This window comes from Mastigoproctus giganteus, chromosome 2 (genome assembly GCF_048544385.1).
Source record: "Mastigoproctus giganteus isolate SK-2022 chromosome 2, ASM4854438v1, whole genome shotgun sequence".
Classification (NCBI taxonomy): domain Eukaryota; kingdom Metazoa; phylum Arthropoda; class Arachnida; order Uropygi; family Thelyphonidae; genus Mastigoproctus; species Mastigoproctus giganteus.
In genome coordinates this window covers 89,299,715-89,319,723 of record NC_143576.1, presented here as the reverse complement: position 1 = coordinate 89,319,723, position 20,009 = coordinate 89,299,715, and the positions used below count along the sequence as shown (strand labels likewise).

Genomic DNA, 20,009 nt, shown 5'->3' with positions numbered 1-20,009 from the left:
TTTCTGTGAAGGAGATTTGAGGAACTTGTTTTCTCTATAGTTCCTCAGATCTCCTTCACGGAAAGAAGTCTACGCCTAAAATATTAAAATGCGGGCTGCTACAATAACTTGCTTCCTTGCATCATTTTGCTAGTACTGATGTCAACCCAGGAGTTTTATAAAGCAGCGTATTCTGGCAAAAGGCATTGTCTTTATTATTATTTTTTAAATCAACAGTTTATTTTTTATTCGTAAATAATAATTACTCATCTTTAATGTGATAATAATGTTTTTGAAAAGTCTGCACTATTCAAGGATATTTCAGAATGTGGTAAATATTAAGCGTTAGTAGTATGATTATAAAGTGTATTATTTTTTTAATGCAAGACAGTAATAATTTCACTCTTTTGCCTGGCGGTACGCCAGGTTCTCCGATTAACTTGCTTATTATATTTTCATGATCTTTTGTTTAGTTTGTTAACTCACCCATCAGAGTCAATAAGCTGTAGTCGCTTTTCAGCTCCATTGTGGGCAACGCAGTTGCTGACAAGAATATCAAAACCAGCTGAAAAAAAAGGCACAATTTTAATGGAATAAACTTTTTAATAACTTGAATAAATTTTAATGGAATAATTGTATAAACTTTATGTAAGTCAGTTTATCACATTTGGAGTGAAATTTCACTCAAAATATAAAGTTTCCAAAAAGGTTTCCATTTCTTCATTTCTTTCTCTAAAGATAGATCAGCATGCAAAATCAAGATTTCATCTAAATCACAGCAGTACTTCAATGAGTAACCAGTATTAAACAGTTAAGAAAATATACAATAAATGCGACCGAGAGGTAAGCTAGTGCAGATTTCTTTATATCATATGAAATTAAAATAGTTAAGCACATGAGGAATCATATCATAATGATAGCAAATACGCAAACAGGGCTCGACCAGTGGTCGTCGTGGTGACTAGTTTTACAGGTCAGTTCAGCTGCTGCGAGGATGAACCGCCGTGTTTTTTTTTTTATTATTATTATTATTCCACGATTGCTGTGATCTGTATCTTGCAAGAATTGCCACGACTTTCGACAAAGGCTCAATATGATAGACTCTTACTATCTACAGCATTATTTTACAGAATGAATCTTATTGAATGAAGGAATTTTAAGAACAACCATAGCCCAACCAATCACACCCCGTTTTCTTTAGTATAGTACGGAAATTTAAGTTATCTGGAGAGCATTTCATAATTAGTTTTTTATTAACAATACAAAGTGTGTTAGTTGTCTGACGGCACCAAGGGTTTCCCCCATCTCCGCGTTGTGTACTCTGTGTGGGCCAGAGATTTAATTAACATCGATACATTGAACTTTGTCCCTTTTTTTTTAATTGATCAGTGCAAAAAAAAAAAAAAAAGACATATTCAAATATATATTCACTCATGCATGCCAACAAATAAATAGTTATTCGCATGCACGATTGCTGTAAGTCGGGTATTTGCAACTTTAATCTAGAGTGGCTCAGCAATTTAACACCTTGTTCTTTTTCGATTTCTGTTGCTTCGATATACAAGTAACGGTTAATATATCATTTATAGTTAATTTAACATATAGATAGAAGCTAACCGCTTAAATAAATTAAAAAGCTTTCAATTATCAATATAGAGTTCAATATAGGCCTCCGTAGCCGGGAGTGCAGTAGCACACGCTCTTTGAATAGACCGGGGTTCAAGCCCCTGAATGCTAAATACAGTCGAACTGCCAACCCGCACTGGACCAGCGTGACAGATTGCGGTCCATTTCGCTCAACAGGCCCCGTTGAGGAGGCTTCCATCCTGCAGTGGATTGATAATGGCTGCAGTTTATATTTTATAGAGTTCAATTGTAATTGAACACTGTTCACCACTTCAACAAAAACTTCTTTGAATTTGTTTCCTTTCTTAAAATAGGAAAACTTTACTAATTTTGGGTCGAGAAAAACGAATGACTTCAGAATTTTTTTATTAGCTCTAGGTTTTGAGATACAGTACTTTCGCTATTGTCTAAGAATATAGTAATTTCAGTAGTAGTCTGAGTGAAAAGTAATATTAAAACTCCCATATTTACGTTTTCTTGATAAAACATAAATCACAGTTGTTTTTAATTAAAACGTAAAAAAATAAGAACACAAGAAAATTGCATAGGAACGGACGGAAAGTACTTTCTCAAAATGTGGCCTATTCACGACAGCGCCTTCTTTTCGCTTGTAATCCACTTCCTGGGCATCTCTTGTTATTGTCCAGCAGTAGTAGGCAACCATAGAAGCGTTCCGCCTACCCTGATATCTTCTTTCCATTGCTGAAATGTCTTGGTGGAATCGCCCACCGTGCTCGTCACTCACTGCACCACAGTTGTCAGGGAAGAAGTCCAGACGAGAGTCGAGAAAGTGGATTTTCAGTGACGCGTTGCAGCCTAATTGATGATATGTTTCTAGAAGGTTGTTCAGTCTCAACACAGTTTCCAGCTCTTCGGTTTCCCAGGAAGTCGTGGACAACACATTTAAAGGCTTCCCAAACTGAGTTCTGATTACCCTGGAGGACTCACTCAAAGTTTTCGTCGTTTAAAAGTTCACGAATTTGCGGACCAAGAAAGATTCCTTAGTTAACATCACACAACATGGAAATTGTCTTCACAGGTACTTGAAAGCTTCTACATCCTGGTTCAGCCCCTTAACAAAGTTCTTCATGAGTCCCAGTTTGTTGTGTAAATGGGGCAAAAGAATTTTGCTTCGATCAACCAAAGGATTGGGCTGGACATTTTTTTCCCTTAGAGGCCAGACTTTTCTCTTGTAGTGTGAGGATCGCCTCAAAGGTGTTACTTGTGCAAATGTCCGTTCCGATATTCCCTGTCAGTGACTTGGTAATTTGGAATCTCCTCTTTTCGATCTTCTCTGGCTTAAAATCTCTCTACCCCATTCTGTCAGATTCATCCGTTGTCGCTACCGTTCTCCCAACTCCACTAACCACTTGGAGCTCTTTTGCAAAGAGTAAAAGAGCAGGTCAAGTTGCAAAGAGCTCTTTTGCACTCTTTGAAACTTCAGTTTCTCCAGTCCAACCTTCCTAACAGTGAGGTAATTTTTCTTGGTGATTTTTATGTTCACAACTCCAGCTGGCTTCCGTTTTCTAGTCACACTGACCCAGCTGTTCGAGATGCTGAGGCTTTTGCAATTACTAATGACCTTTCACAGATTGTTCATTTACCTTCAAGAATACCGGACAATCCTAACCTTACAGCCAACACGCTTAATCATTTCCTCGCAAACAACCCTTCTAAATACACGGTCGAAGTGAGAGGTCCTTTAGGCACCTCAGATCACAACTTGGTGATTGTCTCTTCTCCAATGGAGCCTTTATCTCATGGCTATTCCCAACCTCGTATTGTTTGGCATTACAAGAATGCAAAATGTGATGACCTGCGAGATTTCCATTCTTCTTTTTCTTGGTCAGATTACTGTTTCAAAACTTCTGATGTCAACGTTTGTTGAGATCGTGTCAGTGAAATTATTCTTGCAGGAATGGAATCCTTTACCTCACATTCCACTTTAAAATCTCGTCCTTTATCTAAACCTTGGTTTCCCAATAAATGTGCTAAGGGTGTTCAAGAGAAGAACGTCGCATATCGTAATTGGCTTGTTTCTAATTCTTCAGTTACATTTTCTGCCTACACCAAAGCTCGCAACAATTGTAAAGCAGTTATTAATCAGTCCAAACTAGAGTTTGAACAGGATAGGAGTAGAAAACTTGCTTCTTGCCCTAATGGTAGCCGAGCATTCTGGTCTCTTGCCAAAGCTATTGGCCGCAACTTTTGTCCATCTCTGTTCCCATCCCTGTCCAAACCAGATGTTTCTTTTGTCAATTCAGCCAAGGATAAAGCTGACCTTCATATTTTCCCTCCAACTCGCGTATAAATGATCTTGGTAAAACACCTCCCACCATTCCCAACACGCTCCATTCAATGCCTCCCGTGGTCTTCCGTAAAAAGGATGTCAGAAGGATTTTGACGAATTTTGATGCTAAGAAAGCTCCAGGTCCCGATGGTATTTCTCCACTTGTTCTCAAAACCTGTGCTCCTGAACTTACTCCTGTTCTTTACCGGCTTTTTTTTCACTTTCTTATTCCAAAGGTGGTTTTCCTTCAGCTTGGAAATTTGCTCATATCCAGCCAGTTCCTAAAAAGGGTGACAAATCCCTCTCATCCAATTATCGTCCCATTGCAATGACTTCTACTCTTTCTAAAGTAATAGAGAATTCAATTAACCGCCAACTCTTAAACTACCTAGAAACCTTCCGTCTGATCAACGATCGCCAGTATGGATTCCGTCAGTGTCGATCCACTGGTGATATTCTGACTTATGTTATCCACTTATGGACTAATTCAATGGAAAAGTTCGGTGAAACACAAGCGATTGCTCTTGACATCTCAAAGGCTTTCGATCGTGTTTGGCATAAAGGTCTTCTAAACAAACTTCCATCTTATGGCTTGCCAACTGTTTTTTGTAATTGGTTATCCAGTTTTCTCTCTGATCGCTCACTGAGGGTGATGGCAGATGGCTCTGTCTTCTGACTTCTCCACTAATGCCGGTGTCCCCCTAAGGTTCAGTTCTTTCCCCCCTCTTTTCCTCTTGTATATTAATTACCTTTTTCCATTGACTGGAAATCCTATTCATAGTTTTGCCGATGATAGCGCATTGCATTCCACTTTCCATTTTGAGAAACCTTGCCCAGCTCAATCAGCTTCAACTTCTCGAAAATCTGCTACCAATTCCTTAAATGCCAATCTCCAGGTAATTCCCCATTGGGGCAAAGACAACTTAGTTGATTTCAATCCTTCTAAAACTCAGTCTTGTCTTATATCTCGCAAAAAGGATTCTTCTGCTCCTATGCTTATCTTTGGTGACGCTCCGATTTCTAGGCAAAATACATCTAAAAAATACTTGGTTTTCTCTTTCGCTCTCAGCGTTACTTTTCTTCCAAACAGCTGTTCACTCTGTACAAATCGCAAATCCGCCCTACCATGGAATATTGTTCCCACATCTGGGGTGATGCCCCCAAAACCTCTCTCAGGCTTCTTGATTCCATTCAGAAGAGGGCGGTTTGGTTAATTAATGATTCCTCTCTAACAGAGTCTCTCCACTCGCTGTCTGTCTCATAGACGTACTGTTTCTGCTGCATGCCTCTTCTACAGATACTTCTATGGGCACTGTTCTTCTGAATTGTCTTCTATAATTCCCGCTCTCTCTTTCAAAACAGTCCGAACACGTGCCGCCAACATCACAGAACCAACTTTTCATCTTCCTCGTTTATTCATTCAACTGCCGTTTTCTGGAACAACCTTCCTTCATACGTATTTTATGAAAATTACAGTCTATAGAAGTTCAAGTCCAATGTCAACAAATATCTTCTTTCGTCTTCTCAACCTCCAACCCAAGCCAGGTACTCTAATACCTCTCGTGTTTGGGTTTACATAAAAAAAAAAGCCTTAACAGCCGTGAAAATAAAACTGTTAAGCGCCTCAATAGATTATTCTGTAGATATTCAGACCATATTTAAAAGTCTATTAAGAATGTTGTGCATCTTAAATTTTCGAAACCTTCATCTCTGAAAAAGATGAGTAAGATCAGAGGATAAAGACTTCGGGCCTCCACAGCGAATTCATCTTCCAGTCAGTTAGCCTTCAACTACATTTTTCTGAGAAAATAACCTATGGGGGAAAAGTTCACTATTCTGTTTTTAGTGTCTGATAAACTTTTAGATACTGGCATTATTGAGGTTCTCCGTTTTTTTTTTTTAAGTGGGCAGCATTTCATCAGTAACGCACCTCTTTACATCTCGATCAGTCTTTTTCAGAAAGTTTCCATGAAATGTGATACGTCCTTATAGTTGTTTAAAACAACTAAATTCTATAGCGTTTCATCTAAAAGAGGTTCGATATTACAGGATAATTCGAAATTATCTTCCCACTTTCAAAAATTTGCTGAGAGATTTATCAAGGCACTGAAATGTAAGTTACATTTACGGTTAGACCACCATACTCATTCTGGAAGACTGGAACTTGTGGGTTGGTCACTCACACACTAGTAAGACTTTTGAATTTATTGGATGATTGTTTTCTACTGCATCATGTTCGAGAAGCAACCAGAGGGAGAAGATTCTTGATCTGATTCTCAGCAGTGATTATTCATGCATTCTTCTTCTTCTTTGGTCCTTAGCTGGCAGCTGGGGGAGGCGGTTGGCCACGCAACCAGTATGCTGCTGTAGGTGCCGCAGGGTTTCGGACTTGCTCTGTGATGTTCTTCCATACCTTACGATCCATTGCTTCAGTCCTGGCCTGGTTAAGGTCGAGACGTCGGCTCTTCAAGTCATCTTCCACTTGCTTGGCCCACGTTTTCCTAGGTGCGGTCCGTTGGATGCTCCATTGGGTGGGTCGTTGTCTCCAAAGGAGTGTGGATGGTATTCTGTTCGTGCCCATTCTACATACGTGGCCAAACCATCTGAGCCTTCGCTTCTGGATTTGGTCGGCAATGGTTGGTTGCTGTTGGCATCTGGCGCGGATGGTATCATTAGTGATGCGGTCGCGAAGAGAGATGCCCAAGATCTGCCGCAGGCATCGCATTTGGAATACCTCAAGTTTGTTCAAATCTAACTTGAGACAAATCCATGTTTCCGATCCGTAAAGAAGAATGGGCAGGATCAAAGTCCGGAAGAGTCGGATTTTAGTCTTTGTGGAAATGTTGGTCCTCTTCCACAGACACCATTTGAGCGAGGCGAACGCAGTGGCCGCCTGTCCAATTCTGCTGTGGATTTCCATGGTGAATGCAACTTTCTTCTCCTGGACCAGAGACCCAAGGTATTTAAAGTCCTGCACTTGCTCGATCTGGACGCCTTCGAGATAGATGGTGGCTTGCGATCCATCTGTTGTCAGGACCTTTGTCTTACCAGCATTGATCTTCAAACCGTATGGCCGGGCAATGCGGGCAATGTCGTAGAGGATGTCCGTGGCTTCAGCGTCGTTACCGGCAAGGATAGCACTATCATCAGCAAACATCAGGTCAGTCACATACTGATCCTTGTCATATTGTATGCCCTGTCTGTTTCTGAATGCTTGCCTCATAATGGCGTCGACCACGATGTTGAAAAGCAACGGGGAGGCTACATCCCCTTGGCGGACTCCAGTTTGGATGGTAAATTCCTCAGATAAATCGTTCTGGATGCGCACGTGGCTGGTTAAACCGTTGTATGCAGTTTGGAGGAGTGTGATGACTTTTCGAGGTACATGTTCAACCTCTAGTAGTTTCCATAAGGCAGGCCGGTGGACACAGTCGAAAGCAGACTTAAAGTCAATGAAAACAATGACGGTTCGCTGTCCACACCAGATCCTCTCCTCCATCAGCTGACGAATGGCAAAGATTTGATCACAGCATCCTCGCCCGGGTCTAAATCCTGCCTGTTCTTCTCGACTGGTTTGCTCGCGATGTTGTTGCAGTCTTGACTGAATGATCTTCATAAAGACCTTTCCGATGATGGAAAGGAGGCTGATGCCACGGTAGTTCTTGCAGTCCCGGTTATCACCCTTCTTGTGGATCGGTACGATAATGGCTTTCCTCCATGTTAATGGAATTTGTTCAGTGCACCAGATGGTTTTGAGGAGTGAGTGTAGTCGGCGAAGCAGTACATCTCCCCCGGCTTTGATCGATTCATGCATTAAGAATTTACAGATAAAGAAACCACTAGGTAGCATTGATCACAGTGTACTGATGTGGGATTTACTTAAAGATGTAACTACCATCAGTGGTAAAGGGAATAGCTTTTGCTTTCATAAAGGCGACTACAGTGTTCTCCGAGATTTTTTAATTTCTATACAGTGGGACCAACTAATGATGTTTCCAACAGCAAATTCTAAATGGGAAACATACAACGAAGTAATCTTGGATGCTACTAGGCTTTTGTTCCAATTAAGAAATGCTGCTCTAGGTTCAGGCCTAAATGGATGTCAGATGAACTAATGAAACTCGTGGCAGAGAAAAAAATGCATGGAAAGCACATAAATTGTCAGGTGACACAGAAGCTGATGGTAGATACAAGCTAGTCTGTAATCAAGTCACAAAGGAGGTTAGGCAAGCGAAGGCAGATTATGAAAAATCTTTGGCAAAGGATGCAAAGAAAAACAGCAAAGACTTCTTTACTTATATAAACTCTGAAGTGGAGATGAATTAGATTGGTCCAATTGATATCAATGGTTTGACTGTAGATGATCATTCTCAGATAGCTGTCGAACTAAATGAGTATTTTGCATCTGCATACACAAATGAGAAGTTATTCAAGGAGGAAAGGGCCAGATGTTTATCAAATTCTAACATGGAGTTAAATGATTTTGTAATAACTGAGAGTAAAGTGGAGGAGAAATTGTTGAAGTTGAACATAAGAAAGGCACGTGGGGTGGATGGGATCTATCCAGTTACATTAAAGGAGGCAGCAAAGGAAGTAAGCAAACCCTTAGCTATAATTATGAGAGCATCCTTGGACCTCGGTGGAAGTCCCCACTGACTGGAATATCCAAATGTATCTCCAATTCACAAAGGGGGATCAAAGGGTGACACAAGTAATTACAGACCTGTTAGTTTCACTTTTTTTACCAGGGTAAAATAATGGAGTCAGTGGTTAAAGAAGTGTTGCAGGATCATTTAGACAAGACAGCAGTAATAATTCAGACACGGCATGGGTTTATCAAGGGGAAGTCTTGTCTGATCAATTTTATTGGATACTATGATGTGGTCACATAGGAACTGGATGCAAAAAATAATTTTTATATCGTATACCTGGATTTCAGGAAAACTGTTGCACATGGAAGACTACTGTTCAAATTGGAGCAGTATGGCATTAAGGGCATGTTGCTACAATGTATAAAAGGATGGTTGAGTGGGAGAAGACAGAGTGGTGATCAGTGGGTTCTGCTCTACGTGGACTAATGTTATTAGTAATGTCCCTCAGGGTTCGGTTTTGGGCCGATTGTTGTTTTGTATATTTATCAATGATATTGATGAAGGTACATCAAGCTTAATGTCGAATTTTGCAGATGATACGAAGATTGGCAAGGTTGTTAATAACAGTATGCTGCTGGAACAAGATTGGAAAAGTTGGGGAGATGGACTGAGAAGTGGCAACTGAAGTATAACATTTACAAATACTAAGTACTGCATATGGGTAGCAGTAAACCCAGAGAAATATACCAACTATGTGCTGTTACACTCAGGGTAATGGAGAATGAGGGAGACCTGGGGGTAATTGTGCAGTCAGATATGAAGTTTTCTGATCAGTACAGATATTCCAAAGGCTGCCAAAGTAGATCATGGGATCTTGTAAATGATATACAGGAATTTTGCGAGCACGGATAAGGAGGTGATTATCCCCTTGTATAAGGTAATGGTCAAGCCACACCTTGAGTACTGGGTACAGGTCTGAAAACCTCATTTTAGGAAGGATGTAGAGTTGCTAGATCGAGTACAGAGACGGGTAAGAAGACTGGTGAAGGGAACAAAGGGTGCTCTTATGAAGAATGGCTTAAGTTCTGCAAATTGCATCTTCTGAAGACTGCGAGGCAATCTGATTGAAGTCTATAAGGCCTTGAATGGATGGAGCAGGCCCAATGCTGATGGGATTCTTCCTCTTGCTCAGATTACAAACCTGAGGTGGCATAGATTCAAACTAGGGAAAGACAGTTGTAGAATAGATATGTGGAAGTCTGCCTTTAGCCAGCGGGTAGTTGATTTATGGAACAAACTTCCATCTTTTGTTGTGGAAGTTGATAGCTTAAATAAATTCAAGGCAGAACTAGATAAACATTTGGAATGAATGGATCAGTGAAATACGAAGGGTTTTTTTTTTTTTTTTTTTTTTTTTGGCTGATGCTGTTTAAGCTTGCTTTCTTGCGTCATGTGCCTCTACTAATGCTTATATGAAAATTACACGTCATTCAATGCCTTATCTAATCTCTTCTGAGATGTCTTGTTTCCAAGACACCCACACACCTGTAATTTCTCCTCATATGGACGCACCTTTGCTGTTCGCACTGGGTAGTTTGTCCTTGAACTCTCCTAAGGTGCCTCTTGTCTTTTCTCAAATGTGGCCTCCAAAATTCCTATTGTCTCACCATAGTGATCAGAAGTAAAGACTGTAACCTTATGTTGTAAGCAACATTTTCTGTAAGTTTCTTGGAACGTGTATTTCTGAAATGATTTTCAAATACCCTTTCTTGATCAAAGGAAAAAGGCGAGCAGTTTAAGCATATTAAAAGTGTAATCTATTCAAATTCATCTTGCCAAACGTAAAAAAAAAGCACAAATTGCCATGTTTTCTACAAAATTTAAAAGGAAATTAGTTTAAAAGAAATGAAGAGTCTGCCTAGTTTAGAAGTTTCGGACGTTATTACCTTGAGCTTCCCCTTAAAATATTTCATAAATTTCATGCGCCCATCTTCGAGAACAAATCATATAAGATTTGACATAATTTAGCCATACTTTTATATATTAATATATACTTCGATACATTTTAACCTCAAAGATTAAAATGAAATGCGATTCATACCTGGATTAAAGAGATGATTGTCCATATTTTGTTAAAAAGTGCTTTATAACAACACGTCCCCTGCAAAAAAAAAAAGAAAAAACACACACACAAGGCAATTTTCTGTGATGTGGTACCCTTTTCAGTACTCGCTTTTAACTAGGTAAAGGGCCGACCGGGCTAGCCGGATGGGTAAAGTGCCTGCCTGGCAACCCAAAGGTCGCGGGTTCGATTCCCGCCTCGGGCTTGGATCAAAGTACTGAAAAAACCTTGGGAGGTGCATTATGGCCACAGAAGCCTATGCGCCAACAACTACAAAAAAAAAAAAAGAAAAGAAATAAATTTTCTCTGTATACTCCGGGACGACCGGACAGTCAGAAGAGTTCACAAGAGCGAGAAAATGCAAGTGATGGAACTGTAATTAGCAGTCACCGGCTTGAACCCCACTCACTCAAAGCACATGTACTTATGTACTTACCCTCACGCCTGACCAGTCTCGGCTACGACTTTTACCTATCGCGTCTCCTCATTCTTGTATCTTTTTTTTTTTTTTTTTCCTTCTTTCGAATAAAATCGGTTATTTGAAGTTTTTTCCTCCTTCCAATAAAATGTTAGCATCAAATTCTTCAACCCAAATATGACAAAAATGTTTCCCACGACAACTAGCCTAAACCTAAAAATAAGAGAGGTAGATCCCCCTGCTTTTTAAATGAAACATCTTGCGTGCAGAATGAGGGCATATTTTTTCATGCCGAAAAAGGATACAGTAACAAAGCACTGTGTAGTAGGATACTACTTTTAATTACTCAACTGTTTTCACTCTTCATCTGAATCAGAAGGGTCAGAGGAGTGCCAACCATTACCGGTCCTTCTACAGAATTACCAGAACGACCGTATCCATGCCTAACTTCCATGATACACTGTGGTGGTGGAAGCGAAAATACCATTGGGCTTCCGGTATTTGTCCTGGAAAAAAGAAAAAACAGTATTTAGTAAAACGATACGAACAGAAACAGTAATTGCAAGTTTAACTTTTATTTCCCAAATGAATTTCGAAACATTAAAACTGTAAAATGAATCCAGTGTATTTTTCTATCACTGACGTTATGAATAATATATTGAAATAATCTACTTATTACAGGAAAATCTTAATTCCAAATTAGTGGTCCAAAAATTGATTACATCGAGTTATGAACTGTCCAGTATTTCATTTTGTCTCTAGAATTCCAGTGGCTATAGAGCTGTAAAGTAAAAACTTTTTATAAGCTTATGATTGTTCTATCTTGTTACTTTATATAAAATAATTTGTGAAATACATTCTGAATGTGTTTTTACCTCTGATCTTCCTCTGTGGGTTAAAATAGATTAGAGACACGAAGCTCTTTTAAACAACAGAAACTAAAAACAACGCCGCCATCGTTGCGGTGCACTCTAAGTATGCTATGCTTTTATAAAATGTATACGTACTTCTCTTGTTCATTGATTCAAATTGAATATAGTAATAATGCCCGGTATTGCATATGTATTTTGTCTTGCTTTTATTTTCTTTCTAAGTCTTCACTTATTCGAAGTAAATGTTTCAACCTGCAAGCAACATTATTATTCGTAACCAAAACCTCCAAACTTAAGAAAAAAAAAAAATTTAAATATATTTCATGTTCTTCCTGATCTGAAAAGGCATTTTCAATATATTTCCTTGCTTTTTATTGTCATCTTTAATCCATGAACCAAGTAAAACCCATACTATCATACTCTCACCACCGAACTTCTTGTTCATTAAATGCAAATGGGCCTGTGGCACTGGATTCCATGACTTAAAGAAAATAATACAGTATGTATCCGTAATTAGAATTTTAATGACAAAGAATAAATAAATTTTCTGTTTATACTCCGGGACGACCAAACGGTCAGAGGAGTTCACAAGGTATACAGATTACAAGAAACAGCACCGTATTCAATAGTCACGGGCTTGAACCCCGGTCACTCAAGACACGTGTACTTATGCACCCGCGCGCCTGACCACTAGGCTACGGCGGCCTCTTGATGCTTTCAGGGAAAATGGACCTCTTCCTCAGCAAACGTATACAGATTATAACAGAATATGGACGTTGTAGATAAAATTTCGATAGATATAAGAGCTCTGCGTGCTTTGATGCGTACATGGCCGCGAGATTGACGCTCATCTACTAGATTGGTGTTCATTGCTGGTACACGGACTTGTGTGGGTTTGCTGCCAGCGTTTATCAAGCTTCAAGATAGGGTGTAGCCTCGTGCCCTTGCAGCGATTCAAGGTTTTTGAATTGCATGATATATTCAACGATTCTAGCCAAAGGCGGTGTCGAGATTGGGCGATCACTTCGTAATCGCGTTTAGGGTTAAGGTCATGGTGGGTCGACCAGAAATGTTCCGCGATTGCGGAGTGGTCAGTGTCACCAAGGCGAATTGATTGTCATGTTCTGCAAGGTGGTCTTGAAGGCGTCTCGAGCTCTCCCCTATATAGCAACTGCCGCAATCTTTGCAAGTTACGCGGTATACTACTCCGCTACGCAAAAGAGGGGCGACTGGAGTTTTCACGTTGGAAACCAGAGAACGTATGCCTCCTACCAGGTAATTGTACGCATTTTATGCGGTATTCCCGGAGGATTTTCGAGAACTGGCCGACATGTCCGGATAGTAGGGAATATATGCGGTAGGCATATTGTCATGTGGGGATGACAGCCTCGGGCAGGTCATAAGCTCTTGCGCTTGTAGCAAGCACTTGTCTAATATATGTGTTAGGTAACCAAAATTGACCAGGTCAGTTTTCACTCCGGAAATCTCGGTGCGCCTAGATTCCTCTGAGCTGGAATGACTCCAAGCTCGGAAGAATAGAGTGCGTGCTGTTGAGATGACAAGGGGCGTGGCGAAATCTGTAGTTGGTAAACTGTCCGCACCACATTGGCTTACGGTATGCCGAGGTTTACAGGTGTTGGCCCCCTCGGTTTACTAGAACATTTAAGAATGGAAGGGACCCATCCACCTCTAGGTCTAAAGTGAACTAGATGAATTGTGATAAAGAATTGAGGTATTCTTCTTCTTGTTCATTGTTGTCGCAGTATAATACAAGTCAAATCGTTATTTCAGCATGCCCAGGTTGGTTAGTTGTTGTAAGGTTTAGGCGCATCAGCAATTTAGGCCATATTGCATTGTGTACACTCAGTGACCACTGAATTCCGATCGTCCCATCCGTAATGGACTATTCCGCATACCTCGCATTATAAAAAACGTCTAGGGGCGCAAACTGAAGATCTCAGAGATGAAGTTTTCGCTATGCGAGAACAAAATAAAACCGTCAAGCATATGATAACAGACCTCTTTGACTTATATAAGTCTGACCACAACCTTGAACAGAAGCGATTGGCAAATCCGAAGCACTTCATTCAAATGGCTGAGACTAATGAACTGTTACAAAGAGAGAGCCAGCATCACCTCGAAAATGAGAAAGGACAAGTGAGCCTATCGAAAGTTAATGATCGACTACACAATACTTCTTCCAGAAAAGAACACCCTACCTCTATACATAATTGCCTATGTCCTGACCACCTAGCACAACTCTCAGGGCACCTTAGCCGGTCGGAACGAGTGCTTAGGGAGCTGACGTTACCACTGCAAACCAACTTGAGTAATCTAACTGAAGAAAACCAATATTTAAGATCCCAAAACCAAGTAATTTTAGACAAACTAAATAACGTAGAAACACAACTGCATGATTTAAAACAATTTGTTAGTGAAATGGGAATTCCAACAAGTCAACATTCACTAAAAGAACCAATATTAAACCATCCTTACCCCAACAAACCTCAAGAGGATAGTATGCCTACTCTGGATAGTATGCCTGCTACCACTGAGATTCCACCCCATGTGAACACAGGAGAGAAAGCAAACGAATGTGCCGAACTTCAGAAAAAAACATGCCAACAACAACTCGCTAAACAAAATTCCTACTCCACTAGGCTGCCATGTCCGCGAAGACCAGGTTCCCCAACAGTGACTGAAGCATCATGTACAAGAGGAATCATAGTCCGCACCCAGACCTCTGAAAGCCCCAAAATAAGCATAACGGATTCGACTTTAATTGAGTATCCCACACGTGCGGAAACAGTCCAAATTCCCGTAGTCGAAAACCAAAGTAAAAAATTTAAGCATGCCCCATTGAAAGCAAATCTCTCTCAGCGAACTACCAATGTATCAGTTGATACGAACCTCCCATTGATTACTCAGGAAAGAAGACTGGCGGACAAATACCATATATCAGCTGTTCGCACCGGAGAAAGGATCTTCATATCCAGACTGGGCCCTGAGACAAGAACAGAGAGTATTAAAAGTCTCTTTTTGATGGAATATGGGTTTGAAGTGGATGTAAAGAAATTAAGAACCAAACACCCATGCTATGCCTCCTTCCTAGTGACATGCACATCTAACGCGACTAATACTGTCATGGACCAGAAGAACTGGCCCCCAGGAACACTGGTAAAGCCTTTTAAAGAAAGACGCCCCGTGAGGGCGCACAGACAAAACCCACAATCTAATCCAACGTAGCAACTAATGACTAGTTTGGAGACTGCATCAAAGACTATGCAATTGCGGTATTTCCTACAAAATGTCAGGAGTTTATCTAATAAGCTACACTCCCTCCAAACACTTTTAACTCTCAGAGAAATTGATCTCATCTGTTTAACGGAGACCTGGCTGACAAATGAGCGACAAATTGATATACTTCTTAAAACTACCCCTTACAAAGGTATCGGAAACAGTAGAGGTATGGGAAGAGGAGGGGGCGTCCAAATATTCTTTCCAATCCAGTGGCAGGCGACTAGAGTGAAACTAAGCCAGTCTAACAATTTTGAAGCTTTGTGTGTAACGCTGATAAACCGACAAATGAAAATACAACTCTGTTTGGTTTACCTCCCTCCTGATCATTCCGAAGTTACACGGATTGAACTTCAGACCTGGTTAGTAACAAGCCTAGCCCCTAATCAACAAACTGTTGTAGGTGGAGATTTCAATATGCCAGTCCCAAGACATGTAAAAGCTCTACAAGGTTTAACGTTAACCTTGAATTCTTTAGACCTCAGGAGACATATCACACCGCCAACGAGAAAAGGTCAAGCTTTAGACCTAGTATTCCACAACTTTCCCAACTGTAATAACATACCCAACCCTTTCACATTCTCATCAGATCACTCACCTATCACCTGTACCTTCTCCATACCAACGTTATCGGGAAAGAAAATTAGAAATTACTTTTCGGATACTCACTCTGATCTGATTTTTTCTCCAAAATTCCTGAAACCTGATATAGTTATCAACCATCTCTCAACCATTAATTGGGATAATTTATCTTCGCTACCTGTTGAAGAGGCAATCCAGACCCTAGTTGAGCAATTGAGACATATCGCCACGATCGGAGCGTCTAAAGAAGTCAAAATTACTGAGAGAACCCAGCGGTGGTTTCATTCGGATATGAAAATTGCCTTTAGAAGTAAGCAAAGGGCATATAGAAAATGGTTAAAATCGAGAAGCAGTAAAGACCACGAAACTTTTAAAAGAGAGAGAGCTCGTTTCCTTCGCTTCAAGAGAGGAGCACATCAACAGTATATATTATCCCAAATTACAAAAACCAGGAGAATTTTCCCAAAGCGCAACAACCATCTCAACATGGATGAAAAGCTATTTAATGAGTGGACTCGCATTTCTTTCGATCATCAAGATGCGACCACTGAAGTTTCACCCCTACCTAGTGTAAACCAGAACACTCTTTCTGCCATGGATGATGTTATTATCACTAAGCGGCAGCTCATTGATGCCATAAATGGCCTGCCCAACAAAGCTACTAAGGGCCCTGACGGTTTACCGCTGTTTATAGTTAAGGTGTGCTCTGTGTACATAGTGGATCTTCTCTTAAACATCTTCCAGAAGATTCTAAAGACAGGCACCATACCGGAAATCTGGAAATCTTATTATGTCAAACCTGTCCCTAAAATTGGAAATCCCAAGATGCCTAAGGACTTCCGTCCAATCTCCATAGGGTGCACATTATTAAAGATATTTGAAAAACTCATACACCCAGTGATTATTCAACACTGTTTTGCTAACCGACCACCCTACCTCCACACAGTCCTGCACCATAGGTCCACGACCTCTAATCTCCTCGATACTCTCTTCAGAGCACAAAAAGCCTTGAATGACAGAGCCCAACTGGACATAATCTTCTTCGATATCAAATCTGCCTTCGATACTGTCTCCATTCCTACTCTTATACGCATCTTAATAGAATATTTCAAAGTATCTAACCAAATTGTCAGCATTCTGAAGTCCTTACTACAGCGGAGGCACTTAATTATAACCAACGGAACTCACCAGAAAACAACCTATGCAACGAGGGGTGTACCTCAAGGTGGGGTGATGTCGACAACCCTCTTTGCAATCCTACTTGAACCATTCCTCGCAAAAAATCCAAATTTTAGTTCCTTCGCTGATGATCTAAAATTCTTTATCAATTCAAAAGACCCCAAACAGGTACATGAAATTAACAATGAAACCTCCAAGCAGATTCAACAGTTAATTGACTTTTTACAGCGAGCTGGGCTCCAACTCAACAATGCCAAGTCAGCGCACATTACAATCACAAAGAGGAAGGTCAAGAATGACATTCGAGTTATGGTTCTTGGTGAGTCAGTCCCCAAAGTTTCATGTCATACTGACCTGGGACTAACGTGGGATGAAGACTTAAATTTCGAGGAACACTTCCTAAAGGCGAAGAAGAAGACCTATGCTGCTTTCTGGGCTATCCGCCAAGAGCTCGCAGGCTGTCACAACACCAGACTGATTGGACAATACATTAACAGATGTCTAACACCCATACCACTATATGCCTCAGAAATCTGGTCCTCTGCATCTACCTCTCGATGTAATAAATTTCTATCAATGGAATATTGGATTCTGCGGTGGCTGAACCGTCTGGGAGGGAACCCCTTCACAATCTCGAAATCCATTCTCCTAGCCAACCTAGGCATGACCTCCTGGAAGCTCATTGTCCTCAAAAAAAATCTGTCAACGCTTGCCAAGCTGCTAACTCGCCATATTGATGCCCCATCAATAGAAGATATCATCGCACTAACAAGAGTAAGAAATAGAAGCCATCACCCACTTAGGATGAAGCTATCAAACTTGGACTCCCTAAAAGGAATGTTCCCATGTAACACCATTGAACACTTCAACACCTTCTCCATTGATCCTGTAAAGTTTGAAGTCAATAAAACCTACAGAAGCCAAATTATAGACCAAATCTGGACTAAATCACCAGGATTGCTGTGAAAATTGAGCAGTTTTTAATAGAAATTTGATGATATGACCAAATAAAATGCAATAATGTAATGAATATAAATAATTTGTTATGTTAGTTACTGATAAAGAAGTCAACCTATGTATTTAACTCTGAAATTATCAAGATATGTTAATTCAAAGTGAATACATTTAGTAAATGTATATATCTATTTAATAGTTTTTATTATACAATAATTATATTGTAAAGAGCTGAAATTTTGTACAAAAGTGTATAATGTATATTTTATAATTTCTGTATACCCTTCTAGCCTATTTGCTGTACAGGGGGTGAACCTTGTGTTAATAAACTGATAGTAAATAAAAAAATAAAAATAAAAAGCCGAACAGCTTCATACGCTAGAACCGTAGTTATTTGTATCCGGTCGTGCAAATCAAAGTGATGAACTAGCAGTTATGGGACGTAACAAAGATACCACGGAGTTTAAAAATGGTATGATTGTGGTATCTCGTGCGCCCATACGAGAAACGGCACGTTTGGTCGGTTTCTCGCAGCCCACTGTGTTTAAGGTGTACAAAAAGAAAATTGTCAAACCACTTCCGCCGACAGAACTGTAAAGGCATACCAAAGGTGGACGCTCGTGGTGAGCGAAGGGTGCAGCGCGTTGTACGGGCTGAACTGCAGGTCACTGTGCGACATTTGACATTGCAATACAATTGGGGAAATGCAAGAAAGATATCCCAAATGACGGTTCCTCACACTCAGACATGTGGGGTTCCACAAGAGACTACCCTCACCGTTGATTATCGTCGACAGCGAATGCTATGGTGTCAACAACGCGCTGTTTGGAGGCTGAAGGACTGGAAACGAGTGTGCTGGTTGGATAAGTCCAAATACCTGGTGGAGTACACAGACTGAAGCCTTCGTGTGTAGCGCATGCAACACGAGTCCATGGACCACCGTGCATGGTTCCCACTATCCAGGCATCTGGTGGTTGCTTACTATGGGGCATGTTTTGCTGGCAAGAGCTAGTGAGTATGTACCAACATTTTTACTGGTGAGGTATACCGGCAGCTCTTATGAGACAATGTGCATGCACACTGCCATGTTGCATTTTTTACTCGGAAAGAAATGGGATCTTCCAAGACGGTAATGCGTCGTGTCATCGGGCCCTCACTGTGCAGTGGTTCGAAGAACACAGTGAGGATATTATCTTGATTAGCCTCCAAATTCACCTGACCTCAATCCAATTTGAACACCTGTGGGATGTTTTGGAACGGAATTGAGGCGTATGGACAAGCAACCGTCATCCATTCCTACACTGTGGAAAGCCTTGCAGGCATCATGGCTGCAGATCCCTACAGTCGTCTTCAGACATCTAATAGTATCGGTACCTAGGCGAATAGCAGCCGTTATTAGTGCGGTGGCCAAACACGGTATTAGATAGATGGTCATAATTCAGTAATCAGTGAGTGTATATTAACTCGACTCATCTGCAACACGTGACAATGATGAAAATGTTTTCAGCACCGGAAATATATTTTAATTGTTAAAATTAAGTCTGTAAATTGCGTGTGTTCTTGGTCTGTTTGCCGGACAAAAAACTAGAGTTTCCGGGAGAAACCTGAGTTTTTGGTTCCTGGGTTTCCTTTGAATTTCTGAGAATGTATCAATATGTGATATATTTATTGCAAAAGTATATAATATTTCGGATAAAAATTCTGTTTTAATTTATGACGTGAAAGATAACTTACTCTGCAGTCTTGATGAGCAGAACTCAGAAAAATGTTTACCATAAACCTCAGCACCCATCTACCGTTGAGATTTTGGGGGAGGTTGTGTGGCGATTTTTGTCAGCTAGTCTAGGATCGTCCCTGATTCTTTTATATGGTTTTTGTTTTTAGTTTAGCATTAGTGTCCTATTTTGTTTCATTTCTGTATATCTCATCCACAGATTTGTTTTCTTTTGTTTTAGTTTCCTCTGATATATTGCTCTTGTAAAGTATTCATCCAACCCGCATTTTCCTGTCTTTCTTGACTACATGCTTGTTGATGCATCGTTCGAAGAGTTCATTGATCTGGTTTACGGTATATTACTTCAAAAGTATTATTATATAT

The 20,009-nt window shown here is 40.4% G+C and overlaps 1 protein-coding gene across 1 annotated transcript in view; it reads right to left on the bottom strand.

Moving 5' to 3' along the window:
• Positions 1-20,009, bottom strand: part of LOC150089403 (uncharacterized) — a 141,174-nt gene that overhangs the window by 14,795 nt on the left and 106,370 nt on the right. The window contains exons 6-7 of the mRNA XM_090368571.1: positions 11,379-11,533; positions 466-544 (exon numbers count right to left, since the gene is read on the bottom strand). Of these exons, the coding sequence (XP_090224697.1) occupies positions 466-544; positions 11,379-11,533 (234 nt within the window). The remainder of the gene's footprint in view (positions 1-465; positions 545-11,378; positions 11,534-20,009) is intronic.